A 17,417-nucleotide genomic window follows, 5' to 3' on the forward strand; every position below is an offset into this window, starting at 1 on the left:
TTTGAGAGGAGGGAGGGCGTTCCAGGCCCGAGGCAGGACGGGGAAGAGATGGAGGCCCAGTTCCTTCATTCCGTCGGATTTATTGGGCGCTTCCTGTGTGCGGGGCACTGTATTAAGCGCTGGGAGAGTACAGTTCGGCAACAGATGGAGACAATCCCTGCCCAACAAGGGGTTCACAGTCTTTGAGAGGAGGGAGGGCGTTCCAGGCCCGAGGCAGGACTGGGGCGAGATGGAGGCCCAGTTCCTTCATTCCGTCGGATTTATTGGGCGCTTCCTGTGTGCGGAGCGCTGTACTAAGCGCTGGGAGAGTGCAATCCGGCAACGGGGAGGGGCGGTCCCTTCCTCCTGTCGAGTTGCAGCTTCGGTTCCTGGCCCGCCCCCCGTGCCCGCCTCCGTGCCCGCCCCCCGTGCCCGCCCCGCTTCCTTCCCCTGTCCGGGCGGGCGGGCGGGTGCGTCGGGCGGGTCCGGGCCGGAAGCGGGGCTGCCCGGGGGGTGCGGGGCCCTGGGCACGGACAGCGGGGGCACGGACCGCGGGGGCACGGACCCCGGGCACGGGCCGGGACGGGGGACCCTTGGGGCTGAGCCGCCGCCGCCGCCGCCCCCGGCCCGGAGGGGAAGATGTTGCCGCTGTCCATCAAGGACGATGAGTACAAACCGCCCCGGTTCAACCTGCTCGCCAAGGTCTCGGGCTGGTTCAGGTGAGGCCCGGCGGGAGCAGGCGGGCGGGCGGGCGAGGGCGGCGGGGCTCCCGGGCCCAGCTCACCCATTGTCCCCCTTTCTTCCTTCCTTTCCCCGGCCCGTCGCGCCGCTGCCCAGGTCCATCCTGTCGGACAAGACCTCCCGGAACCTCTTCTTCTTCCTCTGCCTCAACCTGTCCTTCGCCTTCGTGGAGCTGCTCTACGGCATCTGGAGCAACTGGTACGCAGCCGGGGGGCTCCGGGCCGCCCAGGGAGGCAGGGAGGCCGGGGGGGAGGCCGGGAGGGAGGCCGGGGTCCTGCCCTGCCCTGCCCGGGGGCGGCGCCTCCACTGCCACGTCGCTCCCGGCCCGGCTCTGCACCGCCTGGGTCAATCAATCAATCAATCGTATTTATTTATCGTGCCTACTGTGTGCAGGGCACTGGACTAAGCGCTTGGGAAGTACAAGTTGGCAACATATAGAGACGGTCCCTACCCCACAGTGGGCTCACAGTCTAGAAGGGGAGACAGAGAACAAAACCAAACCCCCCTGACCGTCTCTATCCGTTGCCGACTTGTCCTTCCCAAGCGCTTAGTCCAGCGCTCTGCACACAGGAAGCGCTCCATAAGTACGACTGAATGAATCAATCGTATTTATACAGCTTTTACTTGGTGCAGGACACTATACTAAGCGCTTGGGAGAGTACTACACAACCACATAGAAGGAAGAGGAGTGGGCAACCCCATTACCTTTTAGACTGTGAGCCCACTGTGGGGTAGGGACTGTCTCTATATGTTGCCAACTTGTACTTCCCAAGCGCTTAGTACAGTGCTCTGCACACAGTAAGCGCTCAATAAATGCGATTGATCGATTACCAGCTTCCCTCCAGGGGTCATCCTCCACGCTCTGCGGGGGCCGGAGGCACTACCTCCTCCTCCTCCTCTTTCTCCTCCTCCTCCTTCATCCTCCTCCTCCTGAGGAAGGAGGAGATTGGGGTGGGAGAGAGGAAAAAAAGAGAGGCAGACAGAGTGAGCTCATCCGACCCACCCCCCTGGCCGCCCCCCAACTTGAGTGTCTGCATGTGTGTGGCTGTCCAGCTCCTCTTAGGGTGGCCAATTCATTCATTCAATCCTATTTTCATTCATTCATTCGATCGTATTTATTGAGCGCTTACTGTGTGCAGTCAGTCAATCGTATTTATTGAGCGCTTACTGTGTGCAGAGCACTGTACTAAGCGCTTGGGAAGTACAAGTTGATTTATTGAGCACTTACTGGGCGCCGGTCAGTGTACTAAGTGCTTAGGCCTGCTGAGAGAGAGCTGGGAGAAATATGTCTTCCCTTTCCTCCTCCCTTCTCCCTCTTCCCCTTTATAGACTCTTTATATATCAGTCTCTAAAGCCCAAAGGGATTGAGGGATTTCTGTGAATTTTTGTTGTTGTTGTTGTTGTTTCGTTTTACTTTCACTTGTGGAGGGCTCTCTTTGTGGAGGGCTGTCTGTTACTTGTCTAGTAAGACCTTTACAATGACCGAGACCTTTTTTGAAGTCACGTTTACAGACCTACAGCAGACTTGGAGAAGCAGCGTGGCTCACTGGAAAGAGCGCGGGCTTTGGAGTCAGAGGTCATGGGTTCAAATCCCAGCTCCGCCAGCTGTCAGCTGTGTGACTTTGGGCAAGTCACTTAGCTTCTCTGCACCTCAGTTACCTCATCTGTAAAATGGGGATCGACTGTGAGCTCCCTGTGGGACAACCTGATCACCTTGTAACCTCCCTAGCGCTTAGAGAACTGCTTTGCACATAGCACTTAATAAATGCTATTATTATTATTATTATTATTATTATTATTATTACAGAGGTCATGGGGGCTGGCCGGTGGATTTGGGCATTTTTGAGGATAGAAAGTGGAATTAAGAGTACAGTTGTCTTAATGCAGAGCTCAATTCGCGAGTCTTCAAGGTTTAGCTATTAAATGACCTTTGACTTGGTACATTTGTTAGGCTGGTATGAACACTGAGCTATCCATAGAACAAGGTTGGATCTGGCAGGTCAAATTCTGTCACTCTTCTGTTAATGAACTCGAATGAAGGCAGTGTATAGAACATGGTGAACAGTCTGGTATGTTGGCTCTTTTATCTCAGTTCTTACTGAACACAATGGAATTAGTTGACATCACTTTTTTTTTTTAAGTGGTTGAAAACTGGGACTTAGCTACCTTAGATGATTTGTGTTCTCCTGGCCAGATCCAGTTCTGGTCATTGTCTGCCCAAATTGAGCTTCAGTTCCCTGGGGTCCAGGTCTTGTCCAGGACTGGATGAGTCCCCAAGCAGGCTTGGTCTACTCTTTCTGTGATGGGGGTGGAAAGGAGAGGTCTGTTCTTGTAGATCTTAAATGGGTTACTCCCACAACTCAAAGTTGCCTAACCTTTTTGGTTAGGGCAGAAAGTTGCCTAACCTATTCTCGACTCATCTGTTTCATTCAACCCACATTTTCCATCTGTCCCTAGATCCAGTGACGTTTACTTTCACAACATGGCTAAAATCCACTCTTTCCTCTCCACCCATCCAAACTGCTACTATGCTGATCCAAGCATTTTTCCCATTCCTCCTTTGCTACATCAACCTCCTTGCTGTCCTCCTTCCCGAGCCTCCTGTCCCCCCGACTCCAGTCCATTCTTCACTTTGCTGTCCAGATCATTTTTCTAAAACACCGCTGTCTGTTTTCCCACTCCTTAAGAACCTCTGCTTGTTGCCCATCCACCTCCGCATCAAACAGAAACTCCCTGCTATTGATTGATTTGTAAACTACTTAATCGTTTTGCTCCCTCCTATTTTACCTCTATGATTTCGTACTACAAAAAACCCAGCCCAACCACTTTGCTCCTCTAATGCCAGCCTACTCACTGTACCTCGATCTCGTCTGTTTCACCTCCGACCCCTCGCCTATGTCCTGCATCTGGTCTGGAACTCTCTCCCCATTCATATCTGACAGACCACCACTTGCCCCACTTTCCATGCCTTACTAAAATCACAACTCCTTCAAGGGACCTTTCCCAACTAAGCATTCTTTTCCTCTGCTCCCTTCTGCATCACTCTTGCACTTAGATTTGCACTTTTTTTATGGTATCTCTTATGTGCTTACTACGTACCAGGCACTGAACTAAATGCTGGGGTAGATACAAATTAATTAGTTTGGACCCGGTACATGTCCCACACAGGGCTCACAGGCTTAATTCCCATTTTATAGGTGAGGTAACCAAGGCACAGAGAAGTTAAAGTGATTTGCCCCTGGTCACACAGCAGGCAGGTGGTGGAGCTGGGAGTAGAACGAGGTCCTTCAGATTCCCAGGCCTATGCTCTACCCACTAGGCCATGCTGCTTCTCTGCCCATGGCATAGTGGATAGAAAACGGGCTTGGGAGTCAGAAGGTCATGGGTCCTAATCCTGGCTCTCCCACTGGTCTGGTGGGTGGCCTTGGGCAAATCACTTCACTTCCATGCCTCAATTACCTCATCTGGAAAAATGGGGATTGAGACCCAAGCCCCACATGGGACAAGGACTGTGTCCAGTCCAATTTGCTGTATCCACCCGAGTGCTTAGTACAGTGCCTGGCACATGCTGTATCCACCCGAGTGCTTAGTACAGTGCTTGGCACATAGTAAGTACTTAACAAGTACCATTATTATTATCATTACCCTTTCTTTGTTCACATTACTCTCAGACCCACAGCAGTTATGTACGTATCTGTAATTTTTTTTAACGTCTGTCTCTCCCCTAGACTGTAAGTTCTTTGTATGCAAGGGATATGTCTCCCAACTCTGTTATATTGTACTCTTCCAAGTACGTACTACAGTGTCCTGCACAAAGTAAGCACTCAGTAAATATGAATTGTTGTTTTTGAATTTGGAAAACTTTTTTTTTCCAAGTTTTACAGAAACTTGATATTGCCATTACACGGGTTGAAATGATCAGATAGTGTGAAGCTTGGCTTATCATCTCTTCGTTCAGTTTTTACTCCTTATCGTGAAAATACATGTACTCAATTAAGCCTCCACTCTCTTGGAGAAGCAGCGTGGCTCAATGGAAAGAGCACGGGCTTTGGAGTCAGAGGTCATGGGTTCAAATCCCAGCTCCGCCAACTGTCAGCTGTGTGACTTTGGGCAAGTCACTTAACTTCTCTGTGCCTCAATTACCTCATCTGTAAAATGGGGATTAAAACTGTGAGCCCGCCATGGGACAACCTGATCACCTTGTAACCTCCCCAGTGCTTAGAACAGTGCTTTGCACATAGTAAGCACTTAACAAATGCCATCATTATTATTATTATTGTATATCCATGTTATCTTTAGCCAATTCACATTGCAACAGCTTTTTAATGCAGTTTCTATAACTACCTCGTTGCAGAAATTTGAGTCTGATCAAATTTGGTATGTGGATGTTTCATACATTCCATGATTCAGTCCTCATTTCCACTACTCGCCCTCCACTGTGTGTTGCCTTTGTACTTGCATCTGTAACCCTTAGACACTTGATATTCACCTTACCGTCAGATCTATAGCCCTTTTGTGCAAATCCTTATACTCTCTAGCTTACTCTCTCCCGTTCTAGCCTGTTACCTCATTGTGGTCAGGGAATATGTCTACCGATTCTGTTGTATCGTACTCTCCCAAGTTTAGTACAATGTTCTGCAGTCAGTGAATGCAAAATAAATATCATTGATTGATGGGTTATTTTCTCATGGGTATAGTACAATGCTGTGCACACAGTAAGCACTGAATAAATATCACTGATTGTTTGGCTGTACTGATCCAGGTTCTTAAAGTGGCTTTTCTGGTAGGCATTTTTGGAGGCTGTGTTGACTCTTGGGTAGCTAAACTGTTACTGTGGTGTAGTGAAAGTAATTACTTTAGAGATGGTACACCGAAAGAAAGAGAATCTGGCTCAGGTTTATAAGTAACTCACCTGTAAGTCTGGGAAAATACTTGTTAGGGAGTTACTGATGAGTTCCACTGGTTAGTTCAAATTTGTTGACACTGGGTTCTGTTACAGGTGGCTGAGAGAAGGATGACCCAGGGTGGGGGTGAGGGGTGTGTGTGTGTGATATTTACACACCCACAAGTCTGGTCTACTAGTGAGGTCACAGAGTAGAACTAACACTGTACCTGAGCATAATTTGCTCTTCCACCTTATTGCTTGAGAAACCTAGACACTATTGAACTTGAAAGCAGTATTGAAATGTATCAACTCTCTGACAAGCTTTTCATCAGTTAGTATGAATTAACTGGTCTAGTATGCAGGCCATGTAGACAAGTTTCAAAAGACTCAGTAAGCTCTCTCTTCTGGAATCATGTGATAGACTTTGGAATCTTTGTTAATTTCCATATCTTCCCAATTGTGACATCCTATCAGCCACTTCAGCGCAATTGGATTTAATTGCTATGTGCTTTTTACATATACTTTCAACTATCCTTTGCATTCCCTCTCACACTTCTAACTAGTGTACTCTTGTCAATTTGTTAGTGTGGCTGGTTGGAAAGAGCAAAGGCCTGGGAGCCAAAAGTACTGGGTTCCAATTTTGGTTTAGCCATTTGCCTCTGTGTGGCTTTGGGCAAGTCACTTCTCTGCCCCTCGGTTTCCTGTAAAGTGGAGGTACTGTAATGATGGTATTTGTTAGGTGCTTGCTATGTGCCAAGCACTGTTCTATGCGCTGAGGTAGATAAAAGGTAATCAGGTTGTCCCACATGGGGCTCACAGTCTTGATCCCCATTTTACAGATGCTGTCACTGAGGCACAGAGAAGTGGCTTGGCCAGGGTCAGACAGCAGACAAGTGGCAGAGGCAGGATTAGAACCCATGTCCTCTGACTTTCAAGCCCATGCTCTTTCCACTAAGCCGTGCTGCTTCTGTACTAAACCTGGGGGTATTAATCTGTTCTCCCTTCTACTTAGATATGGCGTTTCATGTGGGACAGGAACTGTGTCCAACTGAATATATTGTGTCAACTTCAGTGCTACTGCAGTGCATTGCTCATAGTGAGCCCTTAACCAATGTTAATTATTAGTGTTAATATGATGATTTTGTTATTTTCTCTTCTGGTAAGTTATAAATTCTTCAAGGGCCGGAATCACCTTTTAACTTACCCTGTATGTTTCCAAATGCCTAGTACTACATTCCACACACAGACTTTGTCTACCACCTGCTCCTGACAATATTGAGTATTTTGGGTTTCGTATCTCTAGGATTAAAGGCAAGCGTTTGGGGGGAATAGCAAGGGTGCAAGTGGAAGACAGGAATGTTGAGTCAGGGAGGCACAGTGGTAGAGGTATGGTAAAGACTGGAGTTGGTGAGGGCATGATGATGATGAGAAAGAAGCTTAAATTAGTCCCAGTGACTTTCAGCACCTTCTCCTTCTGTTCTTGAAGGGCTCTTCAAGACAGTAATCTGGGTGCTGTCAACTTTCAAGCACTGGATAGAGAGCATACTGCTAAAATTACTCAGCTGATTGTTCTGCCTTGCAAGCTCCTGCGTTAAAAAACAAAGAGCTAAACACCATGAAAGAATTTTTTACCTAGCAGTCCAGCTGACCAGTGATTCATTCATTCAGTCGTATTTATGGAGTGTTTACTTTGTGCAGAGCACTGTACTAAGTGCTTTGGGAAGTACAAATCGGAAGCATAGAGAGACGGTCCCTACCCAACAACGGGCTCACAGTCTAGAAGACGGGCTTAGTGATACACTGATAGACTAGGAAATAGAAAGCAGAATCTAGAAGGCCGGCTCATCCCTTGGGAGACTGTCAAACAGAAGGTGGTGGCATTGGGGTAGCAGATCCCACACCAAACTCAAGGTCTACAGAGCTGTAGTGATATCTGCCCGTCAAGCAGGCTGTGACACCTGGTTCACCTACAGGCTCGCTCTTTGGCTCCTTGAACTGAATCACCGGCATCATCTGTGAGCCATATTCAATAGCAAGATGAGGTTACCAACATTGAAGTTGTGGAACATAGGCAGTCTCTTGGCATTGAGGCTATGCTCACCCTATCACAGCTACCTTGAGTGGGACACGAGACGAATGAATGACAGCAGGATAACCAAACAAATGCTGAATGGAGAGCAGAAATTGGGAAACTCAAAGCAAGGAAGGCAGAGGAAATGTTTTATGGTTACGATGACAAAAAAAAATCAGAGTTTGCCACATCCCAGCTCAAGACTGAGAGTTATTTACTGAAGAGAGACTTGGGGGGCCCCTTGCCATCAAGAAAGGCTTTGTAAAGAATGAGAAACATTGAGGTAAAAGAGGAACAATGCCAGGTGCCACAAACATTAATCAGAACAACACAACAAGGGGTAGTCTTTTTGTGTGCGCAGGTGTGGCCAGGAGTCGGTGTACCACAGTGGCCTTTTCAGTCGTTCACATTTACATACACATGTGAATTTCACTGACAGTGACTTCTTCAAATATTTAGAGCCACTCTATTCACTTGAGCTTAATTCTCTGGGCCCTGACAGGTCTTAAGCAGAGTAGAGACAGGAGCTACCCTAATGTTACTAGTTGATTTGCAAAACTGGATGTATTTATGAAGTTGCTACCGCTCTTGCTGTTGGCCATACTGTCAGCCCAGCTAGTGAATGCTAGATGGAGGCTCGGTGCCTCATTGACCAGCTCAACTTTCCGTACTGTCATCCTCAGAATACCCAGTTTCCCCATGCAGCTTGGTGCTCAGGTTCCTGAATTCTTGAGAATTTGGGAAGACTAACAGAAGGAAGACAGATGACATAGAAGCGAACAGGAAGGAGGACGTTATTAGGAGGTTATTATTCCATCTTCAACTGCTCTCTCTCCACTGGTTCCTTCCCCTCTGCCTTCAAACATACCCACGTCTCTCCCATCCTAAAAAAAACCCTCTCTTGACTCCACCTCACCTTCTAGTTATCGCGCTATCTCCCTCCTACCATTCCTTTCCAAACTCCTTGAACAAGTTGTCTACACGCGCTGCCTCGATTTCCTCAACGCCAACTCTTTCCTTGACCCCCTCCAATCTGGTTGCCATCCCCTCCATTCCACGGAAACTGCCCTCTCAAAGGTCACCAATGACCTCCTGCTTGCCAAATCCAACGGCTCCTATTCTATCCTAATCCTTCTCGACCTCTCAGCTGCCTTCGACACTGTGGAGCACCCCCTTCTCCTCAACGTGCTATCCAACCTTGGCTTCACAGACTCTGTCCTTTCCTGGTTCTCCTTATCTCTCTGGACGTTCATTCTCAGTCTCTTTAGCGGGCTCCTCCTCCCCCTCCCATCCCCTTACTGTAGGGGTTCCTCAAGGGTCAGTTCTTGGTCCTTCTGTTCTCTATCTACACTCACTCTCTCGGTGAACTCATTCACTCCCATGGCTTCAACTATCATCTCTACGCTGATGACACCCAAATCTACATCTCTGCCTCTGCTCTCTCTCCCTCCCTTCAGGCTCGGGTCTCCTCCTGCCTTCAGGACATCTCCATCTGGATGTCTGCCCGCCATCTAAAACTCAATATGTCCGAGACTGAACTCCTTATCTTCCCTCCCAAACGCTGCCCTCTCCCTGACTTTCCCATCACTGTTGACGGCACTACCATCCTTCCCATCTCACAAGCCCACAACCTTGGTGTCATCCTCGACTCCGCTCTCTCGTTCACCCCTCACGTCCAATCTGTCACCAAAACCTGCCGGTCCCACCTCCGCAGCATCGCCAAGATCCGCCCTATCCGCTCCGTCCAAACCGCTACCCTGCTCGTTCAATCTCTCATCCTATCCCGACTGGATTACTGCATCAGCCTCCTCTCCGATCTCCCATCCTCCTGTCTCTCCCCACTTCAATCTGTACTTCATGCTGCTGCCTGGATCGTCTTTGTGCAGAAATGCTCTGGGCATGTTACTCTCCTCCTCAAAAGTCTCCAATGGCTACTAATCAACCTACGCTTCAGGCAAAAACTCCTCACCCTGGGCTTCAAGGCTCTCCATCACCTCACCCCCTCCTACCTCACCTCCCTTCTCTCCTTCTACAGCCCAGCCCGCACCCTCCGCTCCTCTGCCGATAACCTCCTCACTGTGCCTCGTTCTCGCCTGTCCCGCTGTCGACCCCCGGCTCACGTCCTCCCCCTGGCCTGGCATGCCCTCCCTCTGCACATCCACCAAGCTAGCTCTCTTCCTCCCTTCAAAGCCCTACTGAAAGCTCACCTCCTCCAGGAGGCCTTCCCAGAATGAGCCCCCTCCTTGCTCTCTCGCTCCTCCCCCTCCCCATCCCCACCGCCTTACCTCCTTACCCTCCCCACAGCACCTGTGTGTGTATATATATATATATATATATGTTTGTACATATTTATTACTCCATTTATTTTACTTGAACATATTCTATTTATTTTATTTTGTTAATATGTTTTGTTTTGTTGTCTGTCTCCCCCTTCTAGACTGTGAGCCCGCTGTTGGGTAGGGACTGTCTCTATATGTTGCCAACTTGTACTTCCCAAGCGCTTAGTACAGTGCTCTGCACACAGTAAGTGCTCAATAAATACGATTGAATGAATGAATGAAAGGAGAGGTTGGAGAATTGCACGTCACAGATAAGTTGGGAATCTAACTTTTGGTAACAATACCTACGTTGTCAGCAGGTTTTAGGGGCGTGACGTGTAGGTTTAGAAGACTGGTTTAAAAGTTTACCCTTTTTATAGTTGAAGTTACCCTGTCCCTAAGTTAATATCTGTATTTTTGGATGAGTGCAAAGAGAGGCACAAAAACATAATGTGTGTAGTGGCAGTGTCTTCTAGTCAGTGCATACTTTAATAATAATGGCTTCTAGCAGCTGGAGAGACCTGGACATAATCTCCAAATCAATGTTTTTGGTTTCTAGGTAACTGAGGGCAAAGCTTGGCCCAACACCCCTGGCCTACTCAGGGATTTTGTCCGCCCGCCCCCATTCCTTAGAATAGTAGCTGGATCCATAGCTCCCAGTGAAGGTGAAGTGGGAACTCTGCTGCTATGGGGTCAGCAGTCCGAATTCCGTTGTCCGTCTTGGGAGCCCTGTGATGCAGGCTGGGGGATGGGGTCTGAACTACTATGGGCCAGGAGAGCATCCATGGCATCCTCCAAATGGTTAGGGGGTCCAGGTTCGAAGGGCAGTGACTGGCAGGGGCACCAGGCTTGCCATGTTTTTTTTTATGTTTTGTTTTTGTTTTTAAATGGCATTTGTAAAGTGCTTACTATGGGTCAGGCACTGTTCTGAGCTCTAGAGTAGATAATCTGGTTGGACACAGTCCCTGTCCCACATGGGTCCCACAGTCTTAATCCCCATTTTACAGATGAGGCAACTGAGGCACAGAGAAGTGAAGTGACTTGCCCAAGGTCACACAGCAGACAAGTGGCAGAGCCGGAATTAGAACCCAGGTCCTTCTGACTCCCAATCCTGTGCTCTACCCATTGGACACTCATTCACTCACTCACTCATACATATTCATTAAATTGTATTTATTTATTGAGTACTAACAGTGTGCAGAGCACTGTACTAAGTGCTTGGGAAAGGACACTGTCCAATCTGCCACCAAAACCTGCCTGTCTCACCTCCGCAACATTGCTAAGATCCGCCCTTTCCTCTCCATCCAAACCTCTACCCTGCTCGTTCAAGCTCTCATCCTATCCCGTCTGGATTACTGCATCAGCCTCCTCTCCGATCTCCCATCCTCCTGTCTCTCCCCACTTCAATCCATACTTCACGCCACTGCCCGGATCGTCTCTGTGCAGAAAAGCTCTGGGCATGTTACTCCCCTACTCAAAAATCTCCAGTGGCTACCAATTAACCTACGCATCAGGCAAAAACTCCTCACCCTCGGCTTCAAGGCTGTCCATCACCTCGTCCCCTCCTACCTCACCTCCCTTCTCTCCTTCTCCAGCCCAGCCCGCACCCTCCGCTCCTCTGCCGCTAGTCTCCTCACCGTGCCTCGTTCTCGCCTGTCCCGCCGTCGACCCCCGGCCCATGTCCTCCCCCGGGCCTGGAATGCCCTCCCTCTGCCCATCCGCCAAGCTAGCTCTCTTCCTCCCTTCAAAGCCCTACTGAGAGCTCACCTCCTCCAGGAGGCCTTCCCAGACTGAGGCCCCTCCTTCCTCTCCCCCCTTCCCCTCTCCATCCCCCTGCCTTACCTCCTTCCCCTCCCCACAGCACCTGTATATATGTATATGTTTGCACGTATTTATTACTCTATTTGTACATATTCTATTTATTTCATTTTGTTAATATGTTTTGTTTTGTTGTCTGTCTCCCCCTTCTAGACTGTGAGCCCACTGTTGGGTAGGGACTGTCTCTATATGTTGCCAACTTGTACTTCCCAATCGCTTAGTACAGTGCTCTGCGCACAGTAAGCGCTCAATAAATTCATTCATTCATTCAATCATACGATTGAATGAATGAATTAGAGGAGCGAAGTGTGCAGGTTGGGTGGTAGTAGGAGAGTGATGAGGTGAGGTAGGAGAGGGCAAGGTGATGGAGTGCTCTAAGGACAATGATGTGGAGTTCTTATTTGATGTGGAGGTGGAAGGGCAACCACTGGAATCTTTTGAGGAGTGGAGAAACATGCTTGAAAGTTTTTGTAGAAAAATACAGATGACAAAGCCCTTTCCTGTTGTTCGGAATGCTTTTCCACCTCCTGTATCAAACCAGACCCCTACTCCATCTTCTAAACTCAGGTAAAGAGTAGCACACTCCTCCGGACCTTGGTTAGATTCACCTATTTAGTAAGATTGGGCCCACCCTGCTCAAGGACCTTGAGTGAGGATTCTTAGAAGTCCCTCACCAATTCAAACATAAAAAAGGAATAAAGGAGGTATGGAATCTGGCCAAAATCAACCAATGGTATTTATTGAGCGCTTACTGTGTAGCGAGCACTGGATTAAATTCTTGGGAGAGTACAATATAGCCTCACCTCTTCCCCTTCTACCTCACCTCGCTGCTCTCTGACTACAGCCCAATCCGCACAGTTCATTGTGCTAATGCCAACCTACTCACTGTTCCTCGATCTAGACTTTTTAGCTGCTGACTTCTCGCCCACGTCCTGCCTCTGGTACGGAACACCCTCCCTCTTCATATCAGACAGACAATTACCCTCCTCACCTTCCAAGATTTACTGTTCTAAGCACTGGGGAAGATACAAGTTAATCAGGTCTCTCACAATCCCTGCCCCACATGGGATTCACAGTCTAAGTAGGAAGGAGAAGAGGTTTTGAACCCTTATTTTACCGTTGAGGAAACCGAGGCACAGAGAAGTGGAGTGACTTGCCCAAGGCCACACAGCAAGTAACTGGCAGAGTTCGGAGTGGAATCTAGTCCTCTGACTCGCAGGCCAGCTTGGCCACACTGCCTCCCAAGTGCTTATGAAAGGGCAAAATTGCTGTTTTTAGACCTGGATGGTGAGATTATTCAACATTGAGTGTTAGACATGAATCGGCTTTGGAATCAGAGGTCATGGGTTCAAATCCCGGCTCTGCCAACTGTCAGCTGTGTGACTTTGGTGGGCAAGTCACTTATCTTCTCTGGGCCTCAGTTACCTCATCTGTAAAATGGGGATTAGGACTGTAAGCCCCACGTGGGACAACCTGATCACCTTGTAACCTCCCCAGCACTTAGAACAGTGCTTTGCACATAGTAAGCGCTTAATAAATGCCATCATTATTATTATTTTTATTATTTATTGAAGGTACGTCTCCACCAAGAGGTCTTCTCCGACTAAGCCCTCATTTCCTTTTCTCACACTCCCTTCTGCGTCGCCCTGATTTGCTCCCTTATTCACCTCCCCAGACCCACAGCCCTTATATACTTGTCCCTAATATATTTATATTAATGTCTGTCTTGCCCTCAAGACTGTAAACTCATTGTGTGTGGGGACTATGTCTGTTATAGTGTTGTATCGTACTCTCCCAAGCGCTAAGTACAGTGCTGTGCACACAGTAAGTGCACAGTAAATACAATTAATTACGTAGGTAGACATCTTCCCTGCCTATAAGGAGTTTACAGCCTAGACAGGGAGACAGATATTAAAATAAATTACAGATATGTATATAAGTGCTGTGGAACTGAGGGTGGGGTTAAAGGTTACAAATTCAAATGCAAGGGTGACATAGAAGGGAGAGAGAGTAAAGGAAATGAGAGAAGCCAAAAGGGAACTTGGTCAATCAATGTCAGGACTCTGCCTAAGTCTTTTCAGGAGTAACAGAGCTCTGATTGCATATACCTGTTAAGTTTGATCAGAGATATAAGGAATGCAAGAAAGTGAAAACAGAGATTTTATACCAGAAAACCCCCAAATTTGTAATTGACATCCCTCCCCCGTCCCCTCCTCCCCCACCAACTCTTCTGTGGCCTACCTACCCATAAGTTTAATTAGGTGATGAAGCCTCATGTGATGATAAAACTGGTGATAAAACCCCATTTTGAACTTTTCCCCGCATCCTTCCAAGCATTTCCATTACTGTTAATGGGATTTGTTTGAAAAAAAAATGCACCTTTTATATATAAAAATAATAATAATAATGATGGCATTTATTAAGCGCTTACTATGTGCAAAGCGCTGTTCTAAGCTATCCAGTCTGAAAGCTACTTTATGTGTTTGACATCCACTGCAGCTTATTTCTATCTGGCTGGTCAGCTGGGGTTTAAAGGTATTTTGACCGATTTCCATGTTTAATTTTAAAATGTACTCTAGCATGCATGGTGACCAAAATCACAGCACCCTTGGACGTACCTATAACCTCCTGAGAAGGTGACCGAGCATCTGTTTTGTACAGTGCCTGGAAATGTTACACTGAGATCCAGAAATCTTAGATTAACAGAAAACCTCCTCCAGTTAATCAAGGAACTCCAGGCTTGGGCAAGGATCTTTTCTGAACTGTGGTAAGAAAAAGTGCAACATACTGGTGCTATTGTTTTTAAACAATTAGATAAATCTAGCGAGCATTTCACGTGTTTGCTCCCAATTAGCCAGGGTTTGTCAAGGGAAAGAATCACCTTGCGTTTCATTTTTTTTTCTCTCCCTGAGCCAGTTTTTACATTTTGATTTCAGGGTTTCTGTCTGCTAGCCTGTAGTTCCCAACTTGAGGCTTTTCTTCCTGTGAATCTGAGAAATTTGGAAGCCCTGGCAGAGCACAATGAGACCTTTTTATGGGATCATATCTCCCATGACAGTTGGCACTGCTTACGCACTTATGTCTTCTAGTACTTCTATAGAATGCAGATAAGGGAAGAAGAGGTGAAGGATTTTGTATATGGATTTTTCTTTTCTGGAAGAAGTACATTCCCTGTTGTTTAGTACGCTCATCTCAGGGAGCAATATCCAGGCAGCTCTTAACTTTTAGCTCTTACGGATGATATGAGACCACTGTTCCTTTGTTGGTAGTACCAGGAAACCTGTTCTCACTAGGAACCAACAGTTTCTTTTTTCCTCATAATGATGGCATTTATTAAGTGCTTACCATGTGCAAAGCACTGTTCTAAGCGCTGGGGAGGTTACAAGGTGATCAGGTTGTCCCACGGGGGGCTCACAAACTTAATCCCCATTTTTTACAGATGGGGTAACTGAGACCCAGAGAAGTGAAGTGACTTGCCCAAGGTCACACAGCTGACAATTGGCGGAGCTGGGATTTGAACCCGTGACCTCTGACTCCAAAGCCGGGGCTCTTTCCACTGAGCCACGCTGCTTCTCTTCATCACATCCTCCCCAGACCACCTCTCTGAAGAGAACTCTCAGGGCTTGGCTCTTACTGTGGGGCAAAAAACGAGCAAGTCAGTACTTGAGACAGTCGTAATAATAGTGGTATTTATTAAGCAAAGGCCATGGTTCCAAGTGGTGGGAAAGAGTACTTGGATGTAACCTAGACACAGTCCCTGCCTCCTGAGAGGCTCATAGTCTAAGATATAAGGTAGAAAGAGGGGACTAGTGAAGCCACAAAAGGAGAAATGGAGCAATAAAGCACTAAAATCACATAAAAAGATAAGGACAAACATATAAAAGAAAAAGAAAAAGCAATAGGGTACTGTGGCAAGAGGAGCAGAACTGTGGAAGCCGCATGGCAAGGTAGATAGAGCACAGACCTGGGAGACAGAAGGTCATGGGTTCTAATGCTGGCTCTGCCACTTGTCTGATGGGTGACGTTGGACAAGTCACTTCACTTCTCTTGCCTGTTACCTCATCTGTAAAAGGGGGTTTGAGATTGTGAGCCCCACATGGGACAGGGACTCTGTCCAACTCAATTTCCTTGTACACAACCCCAGCACTTAGTATAGGGCCTGGCACATAGTAAATGCTTAGCAAATACTATCAGTTTTATCATTATTAGTACAGTGCTCTGCACAGAGTCAGCACTCAATAAATACCATTGACTTCATGATTAATTAAAGGTGGACATGGATCTTGTTTTAGCATTCCTTTTGTAATCCATGATAGATACCTGGGGCTTGGTCCACCCAACTCAGCCATTCACTCATTCGTTCGTAAAGTTCATTCAGTCGTATATATTGAGTGCTTGCTGTGTGCAGAGCACATACTAAGCGCTTGGAAAATTCAGTTCAGCAGTAAGGAGAGACAATCCTTACCCACACCGGGCTTACGGTCTAGAAGGGGGGAGACTGACGTCAAAACAAGTAAACAGGCATCAATATAAATAAATAGAATTATAGATATGTACATATATTCATAAGTGTTGTGGGGGGCACCAGGGAGCAAGTTGGGGTGATGTGGTAGCTGGGGGCTTAGTCTGGGAAGGCCTCTTGGAGGAGGTGAGCCTTCAGTAGGGCTTTGAAGGGGGGGAGTGTGATTGGCAGATTTGAGTAGGGAAGGCGTTCCAGGCCAGAGGTAGGACATGGGCCAGGGATCGATGGTGAGACAGGCGAGAATGAGGCTCAGTGAAAGTTTAGCAGCAGAGGAGTGGAGTGTGTGGGCTGGGATGTAGAAGGAGAGAAGGGAGGTAAGGTAAGAGGGGGCAAGGTGATGGAGAGCTTTGAAGCCAAAAGTGGAGGAGTTTTTGCTTGATATGGAGGTGGATAGGCAACCACTGGAGATTTTTGAGTGGGGGCAGGTGACATGCCCAGAACGTTTCTGTAGAAAGATAATCCAGGCAGCAGAGTGACTTTTAGACTGTGAGCCCACTGTTGGGTAGGGACTGTCTCTATATGTTGCCAACTTGTGCTTCCCGAGCGCTTAGTACAGTGCTCTGCACAAAATAAGCGCTCAATAAATATGATTGATTAATTGATTGATTGATTGAAGTATAGACTGAAGTCGGGAGAGACAGGAGGTTGGGAGGTCGGAAAGGAGGCTGATGCTGTAATCCAGTTGGGATAGGATGAGTGATTGTACTAACGTGGTAGTGGTTTGGACGGAGAGGAAAGGGCAGATGAGACTGGCAGACTTTAGTGACCGATTGGATTTGTGGGGTGAATAAGAGAGCGGAGTCAAGGATAATAATGACAACATTTGTGAAGCGCTTACTATGTGCCTTGGCACTGTTCTAAGCGCTGGAGTAGTTACAAGGTAATGAGGTTGTCTCACCCAGGACTAACAGTCTTAATCCCATTTTACAGATGAGGTAACGGAGGCACAGGGAAGTGAGGTGACTTGCCAAAGTCACACAGCTGACAAGTGGTGGAGCTGGGATTAGAACCCACGACCTCGGACTCCCAATCCCGGGCTCTTTCCACTAAGCCACGCTGCTTCTCACAAGGTTCATTCATTCA

General features: G+C 47.6%; 1 protein-coding gene across 1 annotated transcript in view; it reads left to right on the forward strand.

The window, feature by feature from the left end:
* The first annotated feature begins 557 nt into the window (after positions 1-557).
* Positions 558-17,417, forward strand: part of SLC30A7 (solute carrier family 30 member 7) — a 107,441-nt gene continuing 90,581 nt past the window's right edge. The window contains exons 1-2 of the mRNA XM_038745777.1: positions 558-698; positions 817-918. Of these exons, the coding sequence (XP_038601705.1) occupies positions 619-698; positions 817-918 (182 nt within the window). The 5' untranslated portion in view covers positions 558-618. The remainder of the gene's footprint in view (positions 699-816; positions 919-17,417) is intronic.

This window comes from Tachyglossus aculeatus, chromosome 4, assembly GCF_015852505.1.
Source record: "Tachyglossus aculeatus isolate mTacAcu1 chromosome 4, mTacAcu1.pri, whole genome shotgun sequence".
NCBI lineage: Eukaryota > Metazoa > Chordata > Mammalia > Monotremata > Tachyglossidae > Tachyglossus > Tachyglossus aculeatus.